General features: G+C 44.6%; 1 protein-coding gene across 1 annotated transcript; it reads right to left on the bottom strand.

Moving 5' to 3' along the window:
* Nucleotides 1-518: 518 nt before the first annotated feature.
* On the bottom strand, nt 519-17,800 carry LOC115190925 (huntingtin-like; the record flags this gene model as incomplete). Its single annotated transcript, XM_029748961.1, has 11 exons — nt 17,386-17,800; nt 15,910-15,993; nt 12,111-12,231; nt 11,454-11,513; nt 11,138-11,217; nt 10,068-10,206; nt 9,132-9,273; nt 5,872-6,050; nt 5,439-5,643; nt 2,417-2,467; nt 519-595 (listed from the first exon to the last, which is right to left on the bottom strand). Coding segments are annotated over exons 1-11 (1,236 nt in total), but the record flags the coding sequence as incomplete, so codon positions are not given.
* Between the last annotated feature and the right edge of the window lie 1,796 nt (nt 17,801-19,596).

The following is a 19,596-nucleotide window of genomic DNA, read 5'->3' on the forward strand; positions in this document are numbered from 1 at the left end:
TGGAAGGAGCAAATTGTTGCCAGTCACAAGCATAGCAGTAAGAATTTGGCATATAGAAGTTAAATCACATCTATGACCCATATGGTGTAATACTGTCCACAAGTATTACTACTCAACACGATCAAAAGCATTTTCTACGTCCAGAGAAAGTATGGTAGTGTCAAACATTGGCACAGACACATGCATACACACACACACACACACAAACAACATACGCACTATACATACACATGGATTTAGTACTGTAGATATGTGGTAGTGGTGGAGTAGGGGCCTGAGGGCACACAGTGTGTTGTGAAATCTGTGAATGTATTGTAATGTTTTTAAAATTGTATAAACTGCCTTAATTTTACTGGCCCCCTGGAAATAACAATACATAATTAATAAAAATACATAATTAAAAATAATAATACATACTTAATAATAAATAATAATAATAATAACAACAATAACAACAATAACAATAAGGAGCTTGAGTGATATGAATGGTGATGTTCCTGTATTCTGTTGTGTCTCACCTGTAAAGGCCCCGGTGGTGACCTCTGCCCTCTCAGGGTCGTCCTCCAACCCTCCTCCTCCCCCGACAGCATTTTGCCTGGGACACACAGACAGGATAAAGACAGCTACTGTAACATGACCAGTCAGCAGCGTTAGAGAAAGCTGTGTTAAAGTGGACTACTGTAACACAGTCTCTACATGACCAGTCAGCAGCGTTAGAGAAAGCTGTGTTAGAGAGGACTACTGTAACAGTCTCAACATGACCAGTCAGCAGCGTTAGAGAAAGCTGTGTTAGAGTGGACTACTGTAACAGTCTCAACATGACCAGTCAGCAGCGTTAGAGAAAGCTGTGTTAGAGAGGACTACTGTAACACAGTCTCAACATGACCAGTCAGCAGCGTTAGAGAAAGCTGTGTTAAAGAGGACTACTGTAACAGTCTCAACATGACCAGTCAGCAGCGTTAGAGAAAGCTGTGTTAAAGTGGACTACTGTAACAGTCTCAACATGACCAGTCAGCAGCGTTAGAGAAAGCTGTGTTAAAGAGGACTACTGTAACACAGTCTCAACATGACCAGTCAGCAGCGTTAGAGAAAGCTGTGTTAAAGAGGACTACTGTAACACAGTCACTACATGACCAGTCAGCAGCGTTAGAGAAAGCTGTGTTAAAGTGGACTACTGTAACATGACCAGTCAGCAGCGTTAGAGAAAGCTGTGGTAGACCAATGGTTCTCCAACCTCTCCTCTGGGGCCCCAAGTCCTTCCATGTATTTCCACTATTCTAAAGCTAAAACAACCTGATTCAACTGATGCCCAAATTCTTCTTTAGTGTCATCAGACGTGCTAGTCCAGGAATACATCAAACCAGTCCAGGAATAGATGAAAACTAGTCCAGGAATACATCAACTAGTCCAGGAATACATCAAAACTAGTCCAGGAATACATCAAACTAGTCCAGGAATACATGACAACTAGTCCAGGAATACATCAAACTAGTCCAGGAATACATCAAACTAGTCCAGGAATACATCAAACTAGTCCAGGAATACATCAACTAGTCCAGGAATACATCAACTAGTCCAGGAATACATCAAAACTAGTCCAGGAATACACCAAAACTAGTCCAGGAATACACCAAAACTAGTCCAGGAATAAACCAAAACTAGTCCAGGAATACACCAAAACTAGTCCAGGAATACACCAAAACTAGTCCAGGAATACACCAAAACTAGTCCAGGAATACACCAAAACTAGTCCAGGAATACATCAAAACTAGTCCAGGAATACACCAAAACTAGTCCAGGAATACACCAAAACTAGTCCAGGAATACACCAAAACTAGTCCAGGAATACACCAAAACTAGTCCAGGAATACATCAAAACTAGTCCAGGAATACACCAAAACTAGTCCAGGAATACACCAAAACTAGTCCAGGAATACACCAAAACTAGTCCAGGAATACATCAAAACTAGTCCAGGAATACATGAAACTAGTCCAGGAATACATGAAACTAGTCCAGGAATACATGAAAACTAGTCCAGGAATACATCAAAACTAGTCCAGGAATACATCAAAACTAGTCCAGGAATACATCAAAACTAGTCCAGGAATACATCAAAACTAGTCCAGGAATACATCAAACTAGTCCAGGAATACATCCAAAACTAGTCCAGGAATACAACACCAAAAACTAGTCCAGGAATACACCAAAGCTAGTCCAGGAATACACCAAAACTAGTCCAGGAATACACCAAAACTAGTCCAGGAATACACCAAAACTAGTCCAGGAATACATCAAAACTAGTCCAGGAATACATGAAAACATGTTGAATGGCTGGGGATGCTGGAGGAGAGGTTTGGGAAACACTGTGTTAGATAGAGGGAGCAGTACACAGGAGAGAGAGAGTTATTAAATCACCTTTCTGTTTTCTGAGGAGGAGTGGACTATTACAGGAAGACCCGCCCCCGGCTGCAGGCAGGAAACAGGAAGAACACACACAGGAACAGGAAGTGAAGGAGAGAAGAGAAGAAAAGCCCCATGGGAAATAGCCATTATACCCCAGACAGACAGAGGAAGAGACCTGAGTTAGTTAGTGAGGCTATGCATCCAAAATGGCACCCTATTCCCTATATAGTGAACTACTAGTGACCAGAGCCCTATTCCCTATATAGTGAACTACTAGTGACCAGGGCCCTATTCCCTATATAGTGAACTACTAGTGACCAGAGCCCTATTCCCTATATAGTGAACTACTTTAGACCAGAGCCCTATTCCCTATATAGTGCACTTACCCTACAGGGCTCTGGTTACTAGTAGTTCACTATATAGGGAATAGGGCTCTGGTCACTAGTAGTTCACTATATAGGGAATAGGGCTCTGGTCTAAAGTAGTTCACTATATAGGGAATAGGGCTCTGGTCTAAAGTAGTTCACTATATAGGGAATAGGGCTCTGGTCTATAGTAGTGCACTATATAGGGAATAGGACTCTGGTCACTAGTAGTTCACTATATAGGGAATAGGGCTCTGGTCTCTAGTAGTTCACTATATAGGGAATAGGGCCCTGGTCTAAAGTAGTTCACTATATAGGGAATAGGGCTCTGGTCTAAAGTAGTTCACTATATAGGGAATAGGGCCCTGGTCACTAGTAGTTCACTATATAGGGAATAGGGCCCTGGTCACTAGTAGTTCACTATATAGGGAATAGGGCTCTGGTCTCTAGTAGTTCACTATATAGGGAATAGGGCTCTGGTCTCTAGTAGTTCACTATATAGGGAATAGGGCCCTGGTCTAAAGTAGTTCACTATATAGGGAATAGGGCCCTGGTCACTAGTTGTTCACTATATAGGGAATAGGGCTCTGGTCACTAGTAGTTCACTATATAGGGAATAGGGCTCTGATCTCTAGTAGTTCACTATATAGGGAATAGGGCTCTGGTCACTAGTAGTTCACTATATAGGGAATAGGGCTCTGGTCACTAGTAGTGCACTATATAGGGAATAGGGCTCTGGTCACTAGTAGTTCACTATATAGGGAATAGGGCCCTGGTCTAAAGTAGTTCACTATATAGGGAATAGGGCTCTGGTCTAAAGTAGTTCACTATATAGGGAATAGGGCCCTGGTCACTAGTAGTTCACTATATAGGGAATAGGGCCTGGTCACTAGTAGTTCACTATATATGGGAATAGGGCTCTGGTCTCTGTAGTTCACTATATAGGCTCTGGTCTCTATATATGGATAGGGCCTGTTCTAAAGTAGTTCACTATATAGGGAATAGGGCCCTGGTCACTAGTTGTTCACTATATAGGGAATAGGGCTCTGGTCTAAGTCGTTCACTATATAGGGAATAGGGCCCTGGTCTACTAGTACTTTCACTATATAGGGAATAGGGCTCATGGTCACTAGTAGTTCACTATATAGGGAATAGGGCTCTGATGTTTCCTAGTAGTTCACTATATAGGAATAGGGCTCTGGTCATAGTAGTTCACTATATAGGGAATAGGGCTCTGGTCACTAGTAGTTCACTATATAGGGAATAGGGTTCTGGTCTAAAGTAGTTCACTATATAGGGAATAGGGTCCTGGTCACTAGTAGTTCACTATATAGGGAATAGGGCTCTGGTCACTAGTAGTTCACTATATAGGGAATAGGGCTCTGGTCACTAGTAGTTCACTATATAGGGAATAGGGCTCTGGTCACTAGTAGTTCACTATATAGGGAATAGGGCTCTGGTCTAAAGTAGTTCACTATATAGGGAATAGGGCTCTGGTCACTAGTAGTTCACTATATAGGGAATAGGGCTCTGGTCTAAAGTAGTTCACTATATAGGGAATAGGGCTCTGGTCTCTAGTAGTTCACTATATAGGGAATAGGGCTCTGGTCACTAGTAGCTCACTATATAGGGAATAGGGCTCTGGTCACTAGTAGTTCACTATATAGGGAATAGGGCTCTGGTCTAAAGTAGTGCACTATATAGGGAATAAGGCTCTGGTCACTAGTAGTTCACTATATAGGGAATAGGGCCCTGGTCACTAGTAGTTCACTATATAGGGAATAGGGCCCTGGTCACTAGTAGTTCACTATATAGGGAATAGGGCTCTGGTCACTAGTAGTCACTATATAGGGGAATAGGGCCCTGGTCACTAGTAGTTCACTATATAGGGAATAGGGCTCTGGTCTAAAGTAGTTCACTATATAGGGAATAGGGCCCTGGTCACTAGTAGTTCACTATACACTGAGTGTACAAAACATTAAGAACACCTGCTCTTTCCATGACATAGACTGACCAGGTGAATCCAGGTGAAAGATATGATCCCTTATTGATGTCACCTGTTAAATCCCCTTCAATCAGTGTAGATGAAGGGGAGGAGACGGGTTAAAGAAGGATTTTAAGCCTTGAGACATGGATTGTGTTTGTGTGCCATTCAGAGGGTGAATGGACAAGACAACACTTTTAAGTGCCTTTGAACAGGATATGGTAGGAGGTGCGTCAAGAATTGCAACGCTGCTGGGTTTTTCACGCTCAACAGTTTCCTGTGTGTATCAAGATTGGTCCACCACCCAAAGGACATCCAGACAACTTGACACAACTGTGGGAAGCATTGGAGTCAACATGGGCCAGCATCCCTGTGGAAACGCTTTCAACACCTTGTAGAGTCCATGTCCTGATGAGTTGAGGCTGTTCTGAGGACAAAAGTGGGTGCAACTCAATATTAGGAAGGTGTTCCTAATGATTTGTATACTCAGTGTAGAGTGAGCCTTGTGGGACCAATCAGCAGACAGCAAAACAGAACAGAGAGACAAGAGGCGGAGCTCTGTACAGTGACTGGCAGAGCATTCACCCAATGACTGGGCTTTGTAATTTGAAACTAAAGATTTAACCGACAGAGCAAATCCACCAACGACCAAAGCAGTATTCTTTTGATTGACGGGTGGACTAACCAATGAACTCCAGGATGCTGCCGGAGTGGGCGCGTCTCTCGACGTCCTGTCGGAACACGCTGGCGTGCAGAATGCTGCCGGGCGTAATGAGCATGTGCAGTAGCTCCGGGGGAGGAGTCCTGAACATCTGCTGCATCAGTTCCAGAGAGGCCGTCACCACGTTGTGATCACCATGCTGGGTGTAGTGTAGAGTGAACTCATAGACCTACACACACACACACACACACACACACACACACACACACCAGGGAAGTGACCCTGGATTTACTAACAGTATTACGGTGTTATTGACAAATGGATCGTTGTGGTTAGAGCTGGAAGAAAGACATTTCACTGTACTCGTGCATGTGACATTAAAACTTGAAAACACACGACACACACACACACACACACACACACACACACACACACACACACACACACACAGACTGACTTGCAGCAGCTGTTCAGGCGTGGGCTGTAAGTCTGCCTCCTTCCTCATGACTCCGAAGCTTCCTTTCAGGCTGGTGGTCCTGTCCTGTTGCTGTAGTTGAGGCATCAGGTAGCGAAGGGTTAACAACACCCCCAGGACCAGGTGGTTAGGATGTTCCTCGTCTACAGGAACCAACAGACCTGGAGAGAGAGAGAGATGTTCTCATCATCTACAGAGACTAGCAGACCTGGAGAGAGAGAGAGATGTTCTCCTCATCTACAGAGACTAACAGACCTGGAGAGAGAGATGTTCTCCTCATCTACAGAGACTAACAGACCTGGAGAGAGAGAGGCAGAACTGGAGAGAGAGAGGAGAGAGATGTTCTCCTCATCTACAGAGGACTAAACAGACCTGGAGAGAGAGAGAGATGTTCTCCTCATTACAAGACTCACTAACAGACCTGGAGAGAGAGAGAGATGATTTCTCCTAATATACAGCGAATAACAGACCTGGAGAGCGAGATGTTTCTCCTCATCTACAGAGGACTAACAGACCTGGAGCGCGATGTTCTCCTCATCTACAGAGTGCTAACAGACCTGGAGAGGAGCGAGAGATGTTCTCCCTTCATCTACAAGACTAACCGACCTGCGACGAGGAGTAGATGTTCTCCTCATCTACAGAAGCCTAACAAGACCTGGAGAGCGATGTCTCCTCATCTACAGAAGACTAACAGACCGGAGAGAGAGAGCGATGTTCTCCTCATCTACAGAGACTAACAGACCTGGAGAGAGAGAGGAGATTGTTCTCCTCATATACAGAGACTAACAGACTGGAAAGAGAGGAGAGAGTGTTCTCCTCATCTACAGAGACTAACAGACCTGGAGAGAGAGAGAGAGATGTTCTCCTCATCTACAGAGACTAACAGACCTGGAGAGAGAGATGTTCTCCTCGTCTACAGAGACTAACAGACCTGGAGAGAGAGAGAGATGTTCTCCTCATCTACAGAGACTAACAGACCTGGAGAGAGAGATGTTCTCCTCATCTACAGAGACTAACAGACCTGGAGAGAGAGATGTTCTCCTCATCTACAGAGACTAACAGACCTGGAGAGAGAGAGAGATGTTCTCCTCATCTACAGAGACTAACAGACCTGGAGAGAGAGAGAGAGATGTTCTCCTCATCTACAGAAACTAACAGACCTGGAGAGAGAGAGAGATGTTCTCCTCATCTACAGAGACTAACAGACCTAGAGAGAGATGTTCTCCTCATCTACAGAGACTAACAGACCTAGAGAGAGATGTTCTCCTCATCTACAGAGACTAACAGACCTGGAGAGAGAGAGAGATGTTCTCCTCATCTACAGAGACTAACAGACCTGGAGAGAGAGAGAGATGTTCTCCTCATCTACAGAGACTAACAGACCTAGAGAGAGAGATGTTCTCCTCATCTACAGAGACTAACAGACCTGGAGAGAGATGTTCTCCTCATCTACAGAGACTAACAGACCTGGAGAGAGAGAGAGATGTTCTCCTCATCTACAGAGACTAACAGACCTGGGGAGAGAGATGTTCTCCTCATCTACAGAGACTAACAGACCTGGAGAGAGAGAGATGTTCTCCTCATCTACAGAGACTAACAGACCTGGAGAGAGAGAGATGTTCTCCTCATCTACAGAGACTAACAGACCTGGGGAGAGAGATGTTCTCCTCATCTACAGAGGACTAAACAGACCTGGAGAGAGAGAGATGTTCTCCTCATCTACAGAGACTAACAGACCTGGAGAGAGAGAGATGTTCTCCTCATCTACAGAGACTAACAGACCTGGAGAGAGAGATGTTCTCCTCATCTACAGAGACTAACAGACCTGGAGAGAGAGAGAGATGTTCTCCTCATCTACAGAGACTAACAGACCTGGAGAGAGAGAGAGATGTTCTCCTCATCTACAGAGACTAACAGACCTGGAGAGAGAGAAAGATGTTCTCCTCATCTACAGAAACTAACAGACCTGGAGAGAGAGAGAGATGTTCTCCTCATCTACAGAGACTAACAGACCTAGAGAGAGAGATGTTCTCCTCATCTACAGAGACTAACAGACCTGGAGAGAGATGTTCTCCTCATCTACAGAGACTAACAGACCTGGAGAGAGAGAGAGAGATGTTCTCCTCATCTACAGAGACTAACAGACCTGGGGAGAGAGAGATGTTCTCCTCATCTACAGAGACTAACAGACCTGGAGAGAGAGAGATGTTCTCCTCATCTACAGAGACTAACAGACCTGGAGAGAGAGAGATGTTCTCCTCATCTACAGAGACTAACAGACCTGGAGAGAGAGAGAGATGTTCTCCTCATCTACAGAGACTAACAGACCTGGAGAGAGAGAGAGAGAGAGAGAGAGAGAGAGAGAGAGAGAGAGAGAGAGAGAGACACCTCTTTTGAATTCCAAATTAAGCCCCTGCACCATAGACACTGCAACACATCTGAAGGGATTGGATGGACAGAAACATGATGGTTAATCTCTTCCTGTTGCCTTCTGATTGGCTGGGTGGAAAGGTCTTCATATCCCTTCCACCTCCAGCTACAGGGTTCCTCAACAGGCGGCCCGCGGGTGACTATTTGGCCCCCAGCTGCAGGGTTCCTCAACAGGCGGCCCGCGGGTGACTATTTGGCCCCCAGCTGCAGGGTTCCTCAACAGGCGGCCCGCGGGTGACTATTTGGCCCCCAGCTGCAGGGTTCCTCAACAGGCGGCCCGCGGGTGACTATTTGGCCCCCAGCTGCAGGGTTCCTCAACAGGCGGCCCGCGGTGACTATTTGGCCCCCAGCTGCAGGGTTCCTCAACAGGCGGCCCGCGGGTGACTATTTGGCCTCCAGCTACAGGGTTCCTCAACAGGCGGCCCGCGGGTGACTATTTGGCCCCCAGCTACAGGGTTCCTCAACAGGCGGCCCGCGGGTGACTATTTGGCCCCAAGGTACAGGGTTCCTCAACAGGCGGCCCGCGGGTGACTATTTGGCCCCCAGCTTTTCTGAGCAAGTCTTTATATTTTATTATTGGACATAAAAAACGGTAAAAACCCACCAGGAAATCTGTTCCAAAGTATTCCCACGCACAAATAGAGAGACATATGTGGTCGTAGCACAAATACTACATCTGTTTGGGGATTCCTGCAGTGTACAAATGATTTAGAAGTATGTTTTACCCCCCACACAACTATCCGCTGAAGGAAAACTGGTCCCACGGCTAAATGTAATTGATGATCCCTGTAGTAGGGGTGGTTGGTACTGACCCAGCAGGACGTTCAGCAGCCAGGTGTAGAAGTAGGAGGCCCGTCTAGAGTGTTGACACATACTAGCCGCTGAGCTGGCGGCCGTCCGGCGGATCGTAGGAGAAGTGGACTTCAGGTTGGCCACCAACGACTTCAACAACACCTGAACATTTCAGATCAGACACCATCAGACACCATCAGATACCATCAGATACCATCAGATACCCTCAGATACCATCAGGCACCATCAGACACCATCAGATACCCTCAGATACCATCAGGCACCATCAGGCACCATCAGACACCATCAGATACCCTCAGATACCATCAGGCACCATCAGGCACCATCAGATACCATCAGGCACCATCAGGCACCATCAGATACCATCAGGCACCATCAGATACCATCAGATACCATCAGACACAGACACCATCAGACACAGACACCATCAGACACAGATACCATCAGATACCATCAGACAACATCAGACACAATCAGACAATGGTTATAAAGACGATTATAAACTGGGTGGTTCGAGCCCTGAATGCTGATTGGCTGACAGCCGTGGTATATCAAGACCGTATACCACGGCTATGACAAAACATGTATTTGTACAGCTCTAATTATGTTAGTAACCAGTTTATAACAGCAATAAGGCACCTCAGGGGGTTTGTGGTATATTGCCAGTATACCTCGGTTAAGGGCTGTATCCAGGCACTCCCTGTTGCGTCGTGCTTTAGAACAACCCTTAGCCGGGGTATATTACCCCTGGTGCCTTACAGCTTAACTCTACAACACATACAGAAAGAGGATATCAATACTTCCATTATTCTCTGGAACTCAAGGCTTTTAATAGAACATTTTAATGGAGGTTGTTAAGGGGGTCTTTGAGCTCTAAACACAGGAGTGTGTGTGTGTGTGTGTGTGTGTGTGTGTGTGTGTGTGTGTGTGTGTACCTTGACCTCTCCGTCGTTAGCGAAGTGTCCCAGAGCAGACATGATCTTAGGAACAGCAGCAGCCAGGGTCTCCTGAACAGTCTCCTCCTGTCTCTTAGTGATCCTGGTCAGACAGGGGAGGAGGTTCACCAGGTAGGGTCTGGAGGGAGGAGGGAGAGAACAAGTGAGAGACCAATCCAGTCCACAGAAGACTGGATATACAACACAGTTCCTGAGCCAGTTCACCTCATAGTGTTACCCCACAGGACCAGTACCTCATAGTATTACCCCACAGGACCAACACCTCATAGTATTACCCCACAGGACCAGTACCTCATAGTATTACCCCACAGGACCAGCACCTCATAGTGTTACCCCACAGGACCAGTACCTCATAGTATTACCCCACAGGACCCAGTACCTCATAGTATTACCCCACAGGACCAGTACCTCATAGTGTTACCCCACAGGACCAGTACCTCATAGTATTACCCCACAGGACCAACACCTCATAGTGTTACCCCACAGGACCAGTACCTCATAGTATTACCCCACAGGACCAACACCTCATAGTATTACCCCACAGGACCAGTACCTCATAGTATTACCCCACAGGACCCAGTACCTCATAGTGTTACCCCACAGGACCCAGTACCTCATAGTGTTACCCCACAGGACCGACACCTCATAGTATAACCCCAGACCATAGTGTATAAATCCAGTCTAAATGCCGTTTAGACCATAGCGTATAAATCCAGTCTAAATGCCGTTGAGACCATAGTGTATAAATCCAGTCTAAATGCCGTTTAGACCATAGCGTATAAATCCAGTCTAAATGCCGTTGAGACCATAGTGTATAAATCCAGTCTAAATGCCGTTGAGACCATAGTGTATAAATCCAGTCTAAATGCCGTTGAGATCATAGTGTATAAATCCAGTCTAAATGCCGTTGAGATCATAGTGTATAAATCCATACTTCACATAATATAAATACATTTAAAGTATGAAGTGCAGCATACTGCGCCTACTCAGGTGTGTGTGTGTGTGTGTGTGTGTGTGTGTGTGTGTGTGTGTGTGCGTGCGTGTCCTACCTGCATTTCTGTGGTCTGATGAGGTGTGCTAGCTCAGCGAACCTCCAGAGAGCAGCCCTCAGGCTCCGAGAGGCACCGTTCTACCAGAGATACACACACACCTTCATCATCATCATCATCATCAACATAAACATCCTGATATTTCCCATCATCATCATAACCAAAACCATTACAGTCAATCACAATTAACATTTGTTACAATATTCATCTTTCTCTTCATCATCATCATCATCATCATCATCAGTTACCACATCAATCCATTGAGGATCAGTGAGCAGGACTCCATAACAACAACTATCTCCAAACCAACGGGCACCTTTTTAATCTCTTTGTAGAGCTCCAGCTGTAGTCTTGGCAGGTTGGAGTCCATCAGCGCCTGATAGAGGGAGGCAGAGAGACAAAACACTGATTACAACTAAAACTACAACTAAAATCTCATACGTTTACAACACAATACACAGCCTTTGGGTTTCGGTGGGAACCTCTGGAAGAGTCTTCAGAAAGAGCTGAGAAATACCATGAGATACAGCAAGAGAGAGATATAGGGAGAGGAGGAGAGAGAGAGAAAATGAGATAGAGAGAAAGACAGAACGAGAGAGAACTAGATAGAGAGAACGAGAGAGAACGAGATAGAGAGAACGAGAGAGAACTAGATAGAGAGAACGAGAGAGAACTAGATAGAGAGAACGAGAGAGAACTAGATAGAGAGAACGAGAGAGAACTAGATAGAGAGAACGAGAGAGAACTAGATAGAGAGAACGAGAGAGAACGAGATAGAGAGAACGAGAGAGAACTAGATAGAGAGAACGAGAGAGAACTAGATAGAGAGAACGAGAGAGAACTAGATAGAGAGAACTAGATAGAGAGAACTAGAGAGAACTAGATAGAGAGAACGAGAGAGAACTAGATAGAGAGAACGAGAGAGCCATAACATAAATGTCTGAGGAGAGCAGAAGATGGGGTCCTCACTCACTTTGATGATTTTGTTCAGGCACTCGTCTGCCACCATCCTGACGTCTGACTCTCTGTCGTCGCTGCACAGCAAGAACATCTCCATGGCGATGCCCAGAAGCTTCTGGAACTCCGGAGACGTTCTAATCCCACAGCCATAGAGACAAGAGAGGAACTGTCATTACCCACCCACCTCATTCTGATACCCCCCACCCACCTCATTCTGACCCCCCCACACACCCACCTCATTCTGACCCCCTCACACACACCTCATTCTGACCCCCCCACCCACACCTCATTCTGACCCCCCCCACCCCCCACACACCTCATTCTGACCCCCCCACACCTCATTCTGACCCCCCCACACACCCACCTCATTCTGACCCCCCCACCCACACCTCATTCTGACCCCCCCCACCCACACCTCATTCTGACCCCCCCCCCACCCCCCACACACCTCATTCTGACCCCCCCCACACACACCTCATTCTGACCCCCCCCCACACACCTCATTCTGACCCCCCCCCCCCCACACCCACCTCATTCTGACCCCCCCACACACCCACCTCATTCTGACCCCCCCCCACACCCACCTCATTCTGACCCCCCCCACACCCACCTCACTCTGACCCCCCCACACACCCACCTCATTCTGACCCCCCACACACCCCACCTCATTCTGACCCCCCCCCACACACACCTCATTCTGACCCCCTCACACACACACACCTCATTCTGACCCCCCCACCCACACCTCATTCTGACCCCCCCACCCACACCTCATTCTGACCCCCCCACCCACACCTCATTCTGACCCCCCCACACACCCACCTCATTCTGACCCCCCCCCCACACACACCTCATTCTGACCCCCTCACACACACACACCTCATTCTGACCCCCCCACCCACACCTCATTCTGACCCCCCCACCCCACACCTCATTCTGACCCCCCCACCCACACCTCATTCTGACCCCCCACCTCCCACACACCTCATTCTGACCCCCCCACACACCTCATTCTGACCCCCCCACCCACCTCATTCCCCCCACACCCACCTCATTCTGACCCCCCCAACACACACACCTCATTCTGATACACCCTCCACACACATCGTTCTGACCCACCCCCCCACACACCTCATTCTGATACCCCACCCACACACACACACACACACACACACACACACACACACACACACACACACACACACACACACACACACACACACACACACATCGTTCTGACCCACCTCCCCACACACCTCATTCTGATACCCCCTCCACACACACACACACACCTTGTCCTGCCCCCCACACACCTCGTTTCCTACCCCTCCCCCCCACACAACTCATTCTAACCCCCCCTCACACACCCTTTGATGTGTAATGTCTCTAGTTCATGACCTCTGGACTAATCTAACGCAGCAGTTGTAAGAGAAATGCCTAAGCCGAGATCCCACATCCGGTTGTCAAGCGGAACAGGAAGCTAGGTTGAAAATAACCGTATCCCTGACAACCAGAAGACGCGGTTGTTGACGACTCTGCTAAAAAGGTGCCTCTGGACTGAGACAGAAACCACTGACTATACTGGTCTATAGGTCTACAGCCAATATGATAGATGTGGTTTCAGGAACGGAGCCAGCAGAAAGCTGTGATCTGGAACTGAACCAGTAACCAGTCAGACATATAGTACTGTACAGGGATGAGCATCTCTTTAAAAGGTCCTTCTATATGTATATAGACCTGAACCATCTATCACCATTCTATATGTATATAGAACTGAACCATCTACCACCATTCTATATGTATATAGAACTGAACCATCTATCACCATTCTATATGTATATAGAACTGAACCATCTATCACCATTCTATATGTATATAGACCTGAACCATCTACCACCATTCTATATGTATATAGACCTGAACCATCTACCACCATTCTATATGTATATAGACCTGAACCATCTACCACCATTCTATATGTATATAGAACTGAACCATCTATCACCATTCTATATATATATAGAACTGAACCATCTATCACCATTCTATATGTATATAGAACTGAACCATCTATCACCATTCTATATGTATATAGAACTGAACCATCTACCACCATTCTATATGTATATAGAACTGAACCATCTACCACCATTCTATATGTATATAGAACTGAACCATCTATCACCATTCTATATGTATATAGAACTGAACCATCTATCACCATTCTATATGTATATAGAACTGAACCATGAGAGAAACTGGCCCTCTATCACCCCACTATCAGTTAGGGGCGGGACAATGTTTGCCCATGAATATCTAGCACAACTTTTCACACCCCGTCTCAAAATGGAATGGTTTAGTTTTGATGACTCTGTTGTTGTTGTTCTCCCGCATCGACCATGCAGTGAGGTAGCAACATCCTGTAGATCTAAAAATGACCATATATACTGACTGTTTCAAGCAAAACTGATGGTGAATCTGAACAATCCAAATACAATATAATGTATCCTAAACCCTGATCAGCATATAACCATAAATATAATATATCCCTGATCAGCATATAACCATAAATATAATGTATCCTAAACCCTGATCAGCATATAACCATAAATATAATATATCCTAAACCCTGATCAGCATATAGCCATAAATATAATGTATCCTAAACCCTGATCAGCATATAACCATAAATATAATGTATCTCCGATCATCATATAACATAAATATAATGTATCCTAAACCCTGATCAGCATATAACCATAAATATAATGTATCCTAAACCCTGATCAGCATATAACCATAAATATAATATATCCCTGATCAGCATATAACCATAAATATAATGTATCCCTGATCAGCATATAAACATAAATATAATATATCCTAAACCCTGATCAGCATATAACCATAAATATAATGTATCCTAAACCCTGATCAGCATATAACCATAAATATAATATATCCTAAACCCTGATCAGCATATAACAGAAATATAATGTATCCTAAACCCTGATCAACATACAACCATAAATATAATGTATCCTAAACCCTGATCAACATACAACCATAAATATAATGTATCCTAAACTCTGATCAGCATATAACCATAAATATAATGTATCCTAAACCCTGATCAGCATACAACCATAAATATAATGTATCCCTGATCAGCATATAACATAAATATAATGTATCCTAAACCCTGATCAACATACAACCATAAATATAATGTATCCCTGATCAGCAGATAGCCAGATGACAGTTGTGTATGCAGTGGTTGATTTGGCTACTTTCACTCTGGTAAAACACCCTTTTCAACAACAGCACATTTGATTAAAAAAAATAACCTAGCAAATTACATTGGTTGTCACTCAACTAATAGCCTAATATGGCACCCTATTTCCTAAATAGTGCACTAGTTTAGATCAGAGCCCTATGGCCCCCTATTCCCTATATAGTGCACTACTTTAGACCAGAGCCCTATGGAAGTAGTGGGAATAGGGTCCCATTTGAGATGCATATACAGTATAATCATCTGTAAACCTCATCTAACCAGGAATACCAAATCTGATTACCAATAACAGTGGAGCTAATCTGGAACATCCAACTGTGTGTGTGTGTGTGTGTGTGTACACACATGTACATGCCCCATGCCAGAGTATGTAAGTGTGCCTGTATGTACATGTAATGTATTCAAATTACTTATAAACAGTAATCTAGGGTCAGTTTTATGAATGACGTTCCTAGGGGTTCATAACGGGACTGGCAGTGGGTAAAGCTGATCCCAGATCAGTGGTGGCAGGCAGGCTTACCTCAGAGACTGAGCTACGATGTTCTCACATATGGTCAGGCAGTGGGCCACTCTGTCCTTTTTGGTGGTGGCCAGCTCTTTCTTCCTACAGAGAGAGAGGGAGAGAGAAGGAGAGAGATCAATAGTGTGTGTGAGAGAGAGAGAGAAATTCCCTTTTGTACTTTAACCATTTGTACATCGTTACAACACTGCATATATACATAATATGACATTTGTAATGTCTTTATTCTTTTGAAACTTCTGTGAGTGTAATGTTTACTGTTGATTTTTATTGTTTATTTCACTTCTGAATATTATCTACCTCACTTGCATTGGCAATGTTAACATATGTTTTTTTTAGGACAAAAATAAATGGAATAGAGCTAAGCACAGGCAAATACCCTAGAGGAAAACCTGGTTCAGTTTGCATTCAGCAGGACAATAACCTACAACACAAGGCCAAATATACACTGGAGTTGCTTACCAAGAAGACATTGAATGTTCCTGAGTGGCAGAGTTACAGTTGACTTAAAAAAATCGTCTTGAAAATCTATGGCAAGACTTGAAAATGGCTGTCTAGCAATGATCAACAACCAACTTGACAAAGCGTGAATGCATTTCTTAACAATAATGTGCACATATTGTACAATCCAGGTGTGCAAATCTCTAAGAGACTCACATCTGTAATGGCTGCCAAAGGTGATTCTAACATCTCAGGAAGTCTTTCATTTATTTATCACAGAAAATGTTCAAATTCTCTTCCACTCTGACATTAGAATATTTTGTGTAGATTGTTGTCAAAAATATAATTGAATACATTTTCATCCCACTTGGTAACACAACAAACGTGGAAAAAGTCAAGGGGTGTGAATACTTTCTCAAGGCACAATATTCCTTGTGTTATTATTTCTCCTCTCTGCATTGTTGGGAAGGGCCTGTCAGTCAGCATTTCACTGTTAGTCTACACCTGTTGTTTACCAAGCATGTGACAAATAGAAATGTATTGAAATCAAATAGACATATAAAGGCTAATTCTATGTATATTAGACAACCAGCAACGAATGATTGTGGGGAAACAAAATCTGGCAATCTGCACTGTATGAGAAGACAAATTAAACGGATTTATATTATTCAAGACTTTAGTTTAGTGAAAGGATATCGTAGTATTTAGTCCACCGTAGCATTTGTTTACAAGCGCCAACTGACGTTAGCTATCAAATAGACGTGGGGTGCAAACTGTGTGTGTTGCTGTCTGTGTGTTGCTGTCTGTGTGTTGCTGTCTGTGTGTTGCTGTCTGTGTGTTATGACAGGTAGCCTATACTGGAGGCTGCGACGCTGACAGCTAACTAGCTAGCTAGAAGGTTAGCATCGCTAACTCGCGATAACCTGCGAACAGCTTCGCTAGCCAGCTAGCTAGCCAGCCAACTGCCATTTATTTGCGCTTAACTCATCGCTAGCAATTTCTCAACACAATGACCATATACAAACATGGACTTACTGTTTTTGAGCCATCTCCTCGGCCGTTGGCGGTCCCTGTTGTTGTTGGAATGACTTGAGAGATTCAAAGGCCTTCATTAATTTATCCATGGTGGCCATTTTACCAGCAGTGGTTAGCTTAGCTGGCTAATATTTACAAAATTGTCGTTAAGTGTCAGTTAGCTAGCTAGCTATCTGAATCAACCGGGGGGGGCAAAACAACCCACGCACGGGGAAGCGAGCGGTCCGTAGTACGACGAGCGTGTGAACACTACTCGCGACTACTACTGCCGCCTCTCCGCCTTCACTTTCCGACGCAAGAAAATCCTTTATTTCTTTACAATAGCCTGGGTAAATGAAAGGGACGTTGGTTACTGTAGCTACCATCCATACTCAGCGCCATCTCTGTTGCAGCCCGACAGAATCACAAGGAAGTGGGAGCTCTGTGACAGTTGGCTAGGGGGTGGGTCAACGCTACATCCGTAGCCAATCAGAGGAAGAGCGGGCACCAATAAGGACGAGGCTAGGGCCGTTGTCGGCCGTGATTGGGTGAATGGGGAACGGCTTTAGTCGTGATTGGGTGGATGGGGAAGGGCTTTTTGTTGTTTAGCGTCACCGAGTGCTGAAATCCTGCAAAACGAGGCGGTATTCCGTGATATCAGAACGATATATCATCTGCACCGTTTACGTTCTATTCCTTTAACGGTAATCCCGACTGTTGAGTCGGGAAATAAAGTGAGCGATCTAGGCAGAATCATCATGTGATTCGGGCGTGTGTCTGCTCTGGGGAGACGAGGATGAGGTAGTGCGCATTGAAAACATTAGGAAAAAACTAGATGCAGTCACATGCGGTGTATTTCAGCACGCACACTTATTAGTGTGATATCAACATTTCAATTGAACAGGTAGAATAGAAAATCGTACCGATCAACATTAAATAATGTGTTTTCTTCCAGATGACTGTCTCACACCAGAAGTGTAGTACCCGTAGGAAACGACAACACTCAATCACTATCTGACATGTAGGCTATTCCCTGTGTAGTTCACCACTTTTGACTAGGATCCATAGCGCTCTGGTCAAAAGTAGTACACTACAGTATGGAGGGGTTAAGGCTTTATCCTGCTTTACTGTTGGGTTCTATCTGGGACACCTCCTTTATCCTGCTTTACTGTTGGGTTCCATTTGGGACACCTCCTTTATCCTGCTTTACTGTTGGGTTACATTTGGGACACCTTTATCCTGCTTTACTGTTGGGTTCCTTTTGGGACGACACCTTTATCCTGCTATACTGTTGGGGTCCCATTTGGGACACCTCCTTTATCCTGCTATACTGTTGGGGTCCCATTTGGGACACCTCCTTTATCCTGCTATACTGTTGGGGTCCCATTTGGGACACTTCCTTTATCCTGCTATACTGTTGGGTTATATTTGGGACACCTCCTTTATCCTGCTTTACTGTTGGTGTATATTGTTGATAATGAAAAGGTGCTTCATGACTACAATGCATTACTGTGATATAATCATTTGTCTCACCTAGCTATCTTCAGATGAAAGCACTAACTAAGTCACTCTGGATAAAAGCCTCTGTCAAATGACTAAAATGTACCAAAAACCAGTCCGGGGACTCGGGGGTTGTGTTGTTTTTTTTATCCAAACGGCAGTGTATTCTCAGAATAATTACAAATGTCAGAAGATATGATACAGTAACACCCAGTGATACAACTTGTACAACAATTACATTAACTGCAGTGGTTGAACAACATGACTGTACAACTACAAAAAAATGTTTAAAAAAAGAAGTTAATAAAAAAAAATAAAAGTGTCTCCGTCCCAAATGGCACCCGTTTTCATTCCCTATATAGTGCATTACTCTTGACCAGGGCATTTTGAACAGAGCCTTATGGGCCCTGGTCACGAGTAGACCACTATATAGGGATTATGTTGTCAATTTGGGACGTAGCCAAAAAAAAAAGAAAAGTATAATTTGTCCGGTCACCTTGTGATAACAAATTTGTTGTCGTCCCCTGTAAATATGTCATATGTTGGCACTGAAAAGGTCATTTCAATTACAGACAAGGAACCTGCAACAACCAATAACATGCTTGAGTAATAATTATTTTATATATATATATTAAAATGCACTTTGTGCAGACATTCAAAACTGTAAAAAATGTTATTTTTTGATGAGCTGTATTAGGTTCCTTGTCAGCCTAACGTGGGGCCAGTCATTCA

The sequence above is a fragment of the Salmo trutta genome, unplaced genomic scaffold (genome assembly GCF_901001165.1).
Source record: "Salmo trutta unplaced genomic scaffold, fSalTru1.1, whole genome shotgun sequence".
Classification (NCBI taxonomy): domain Eukaryota; kingdom Metazoa; phylum Chordata; class Actinopteri; order Salmoniformes; family Salmonidae; genus Salmo; species Salmo trutta.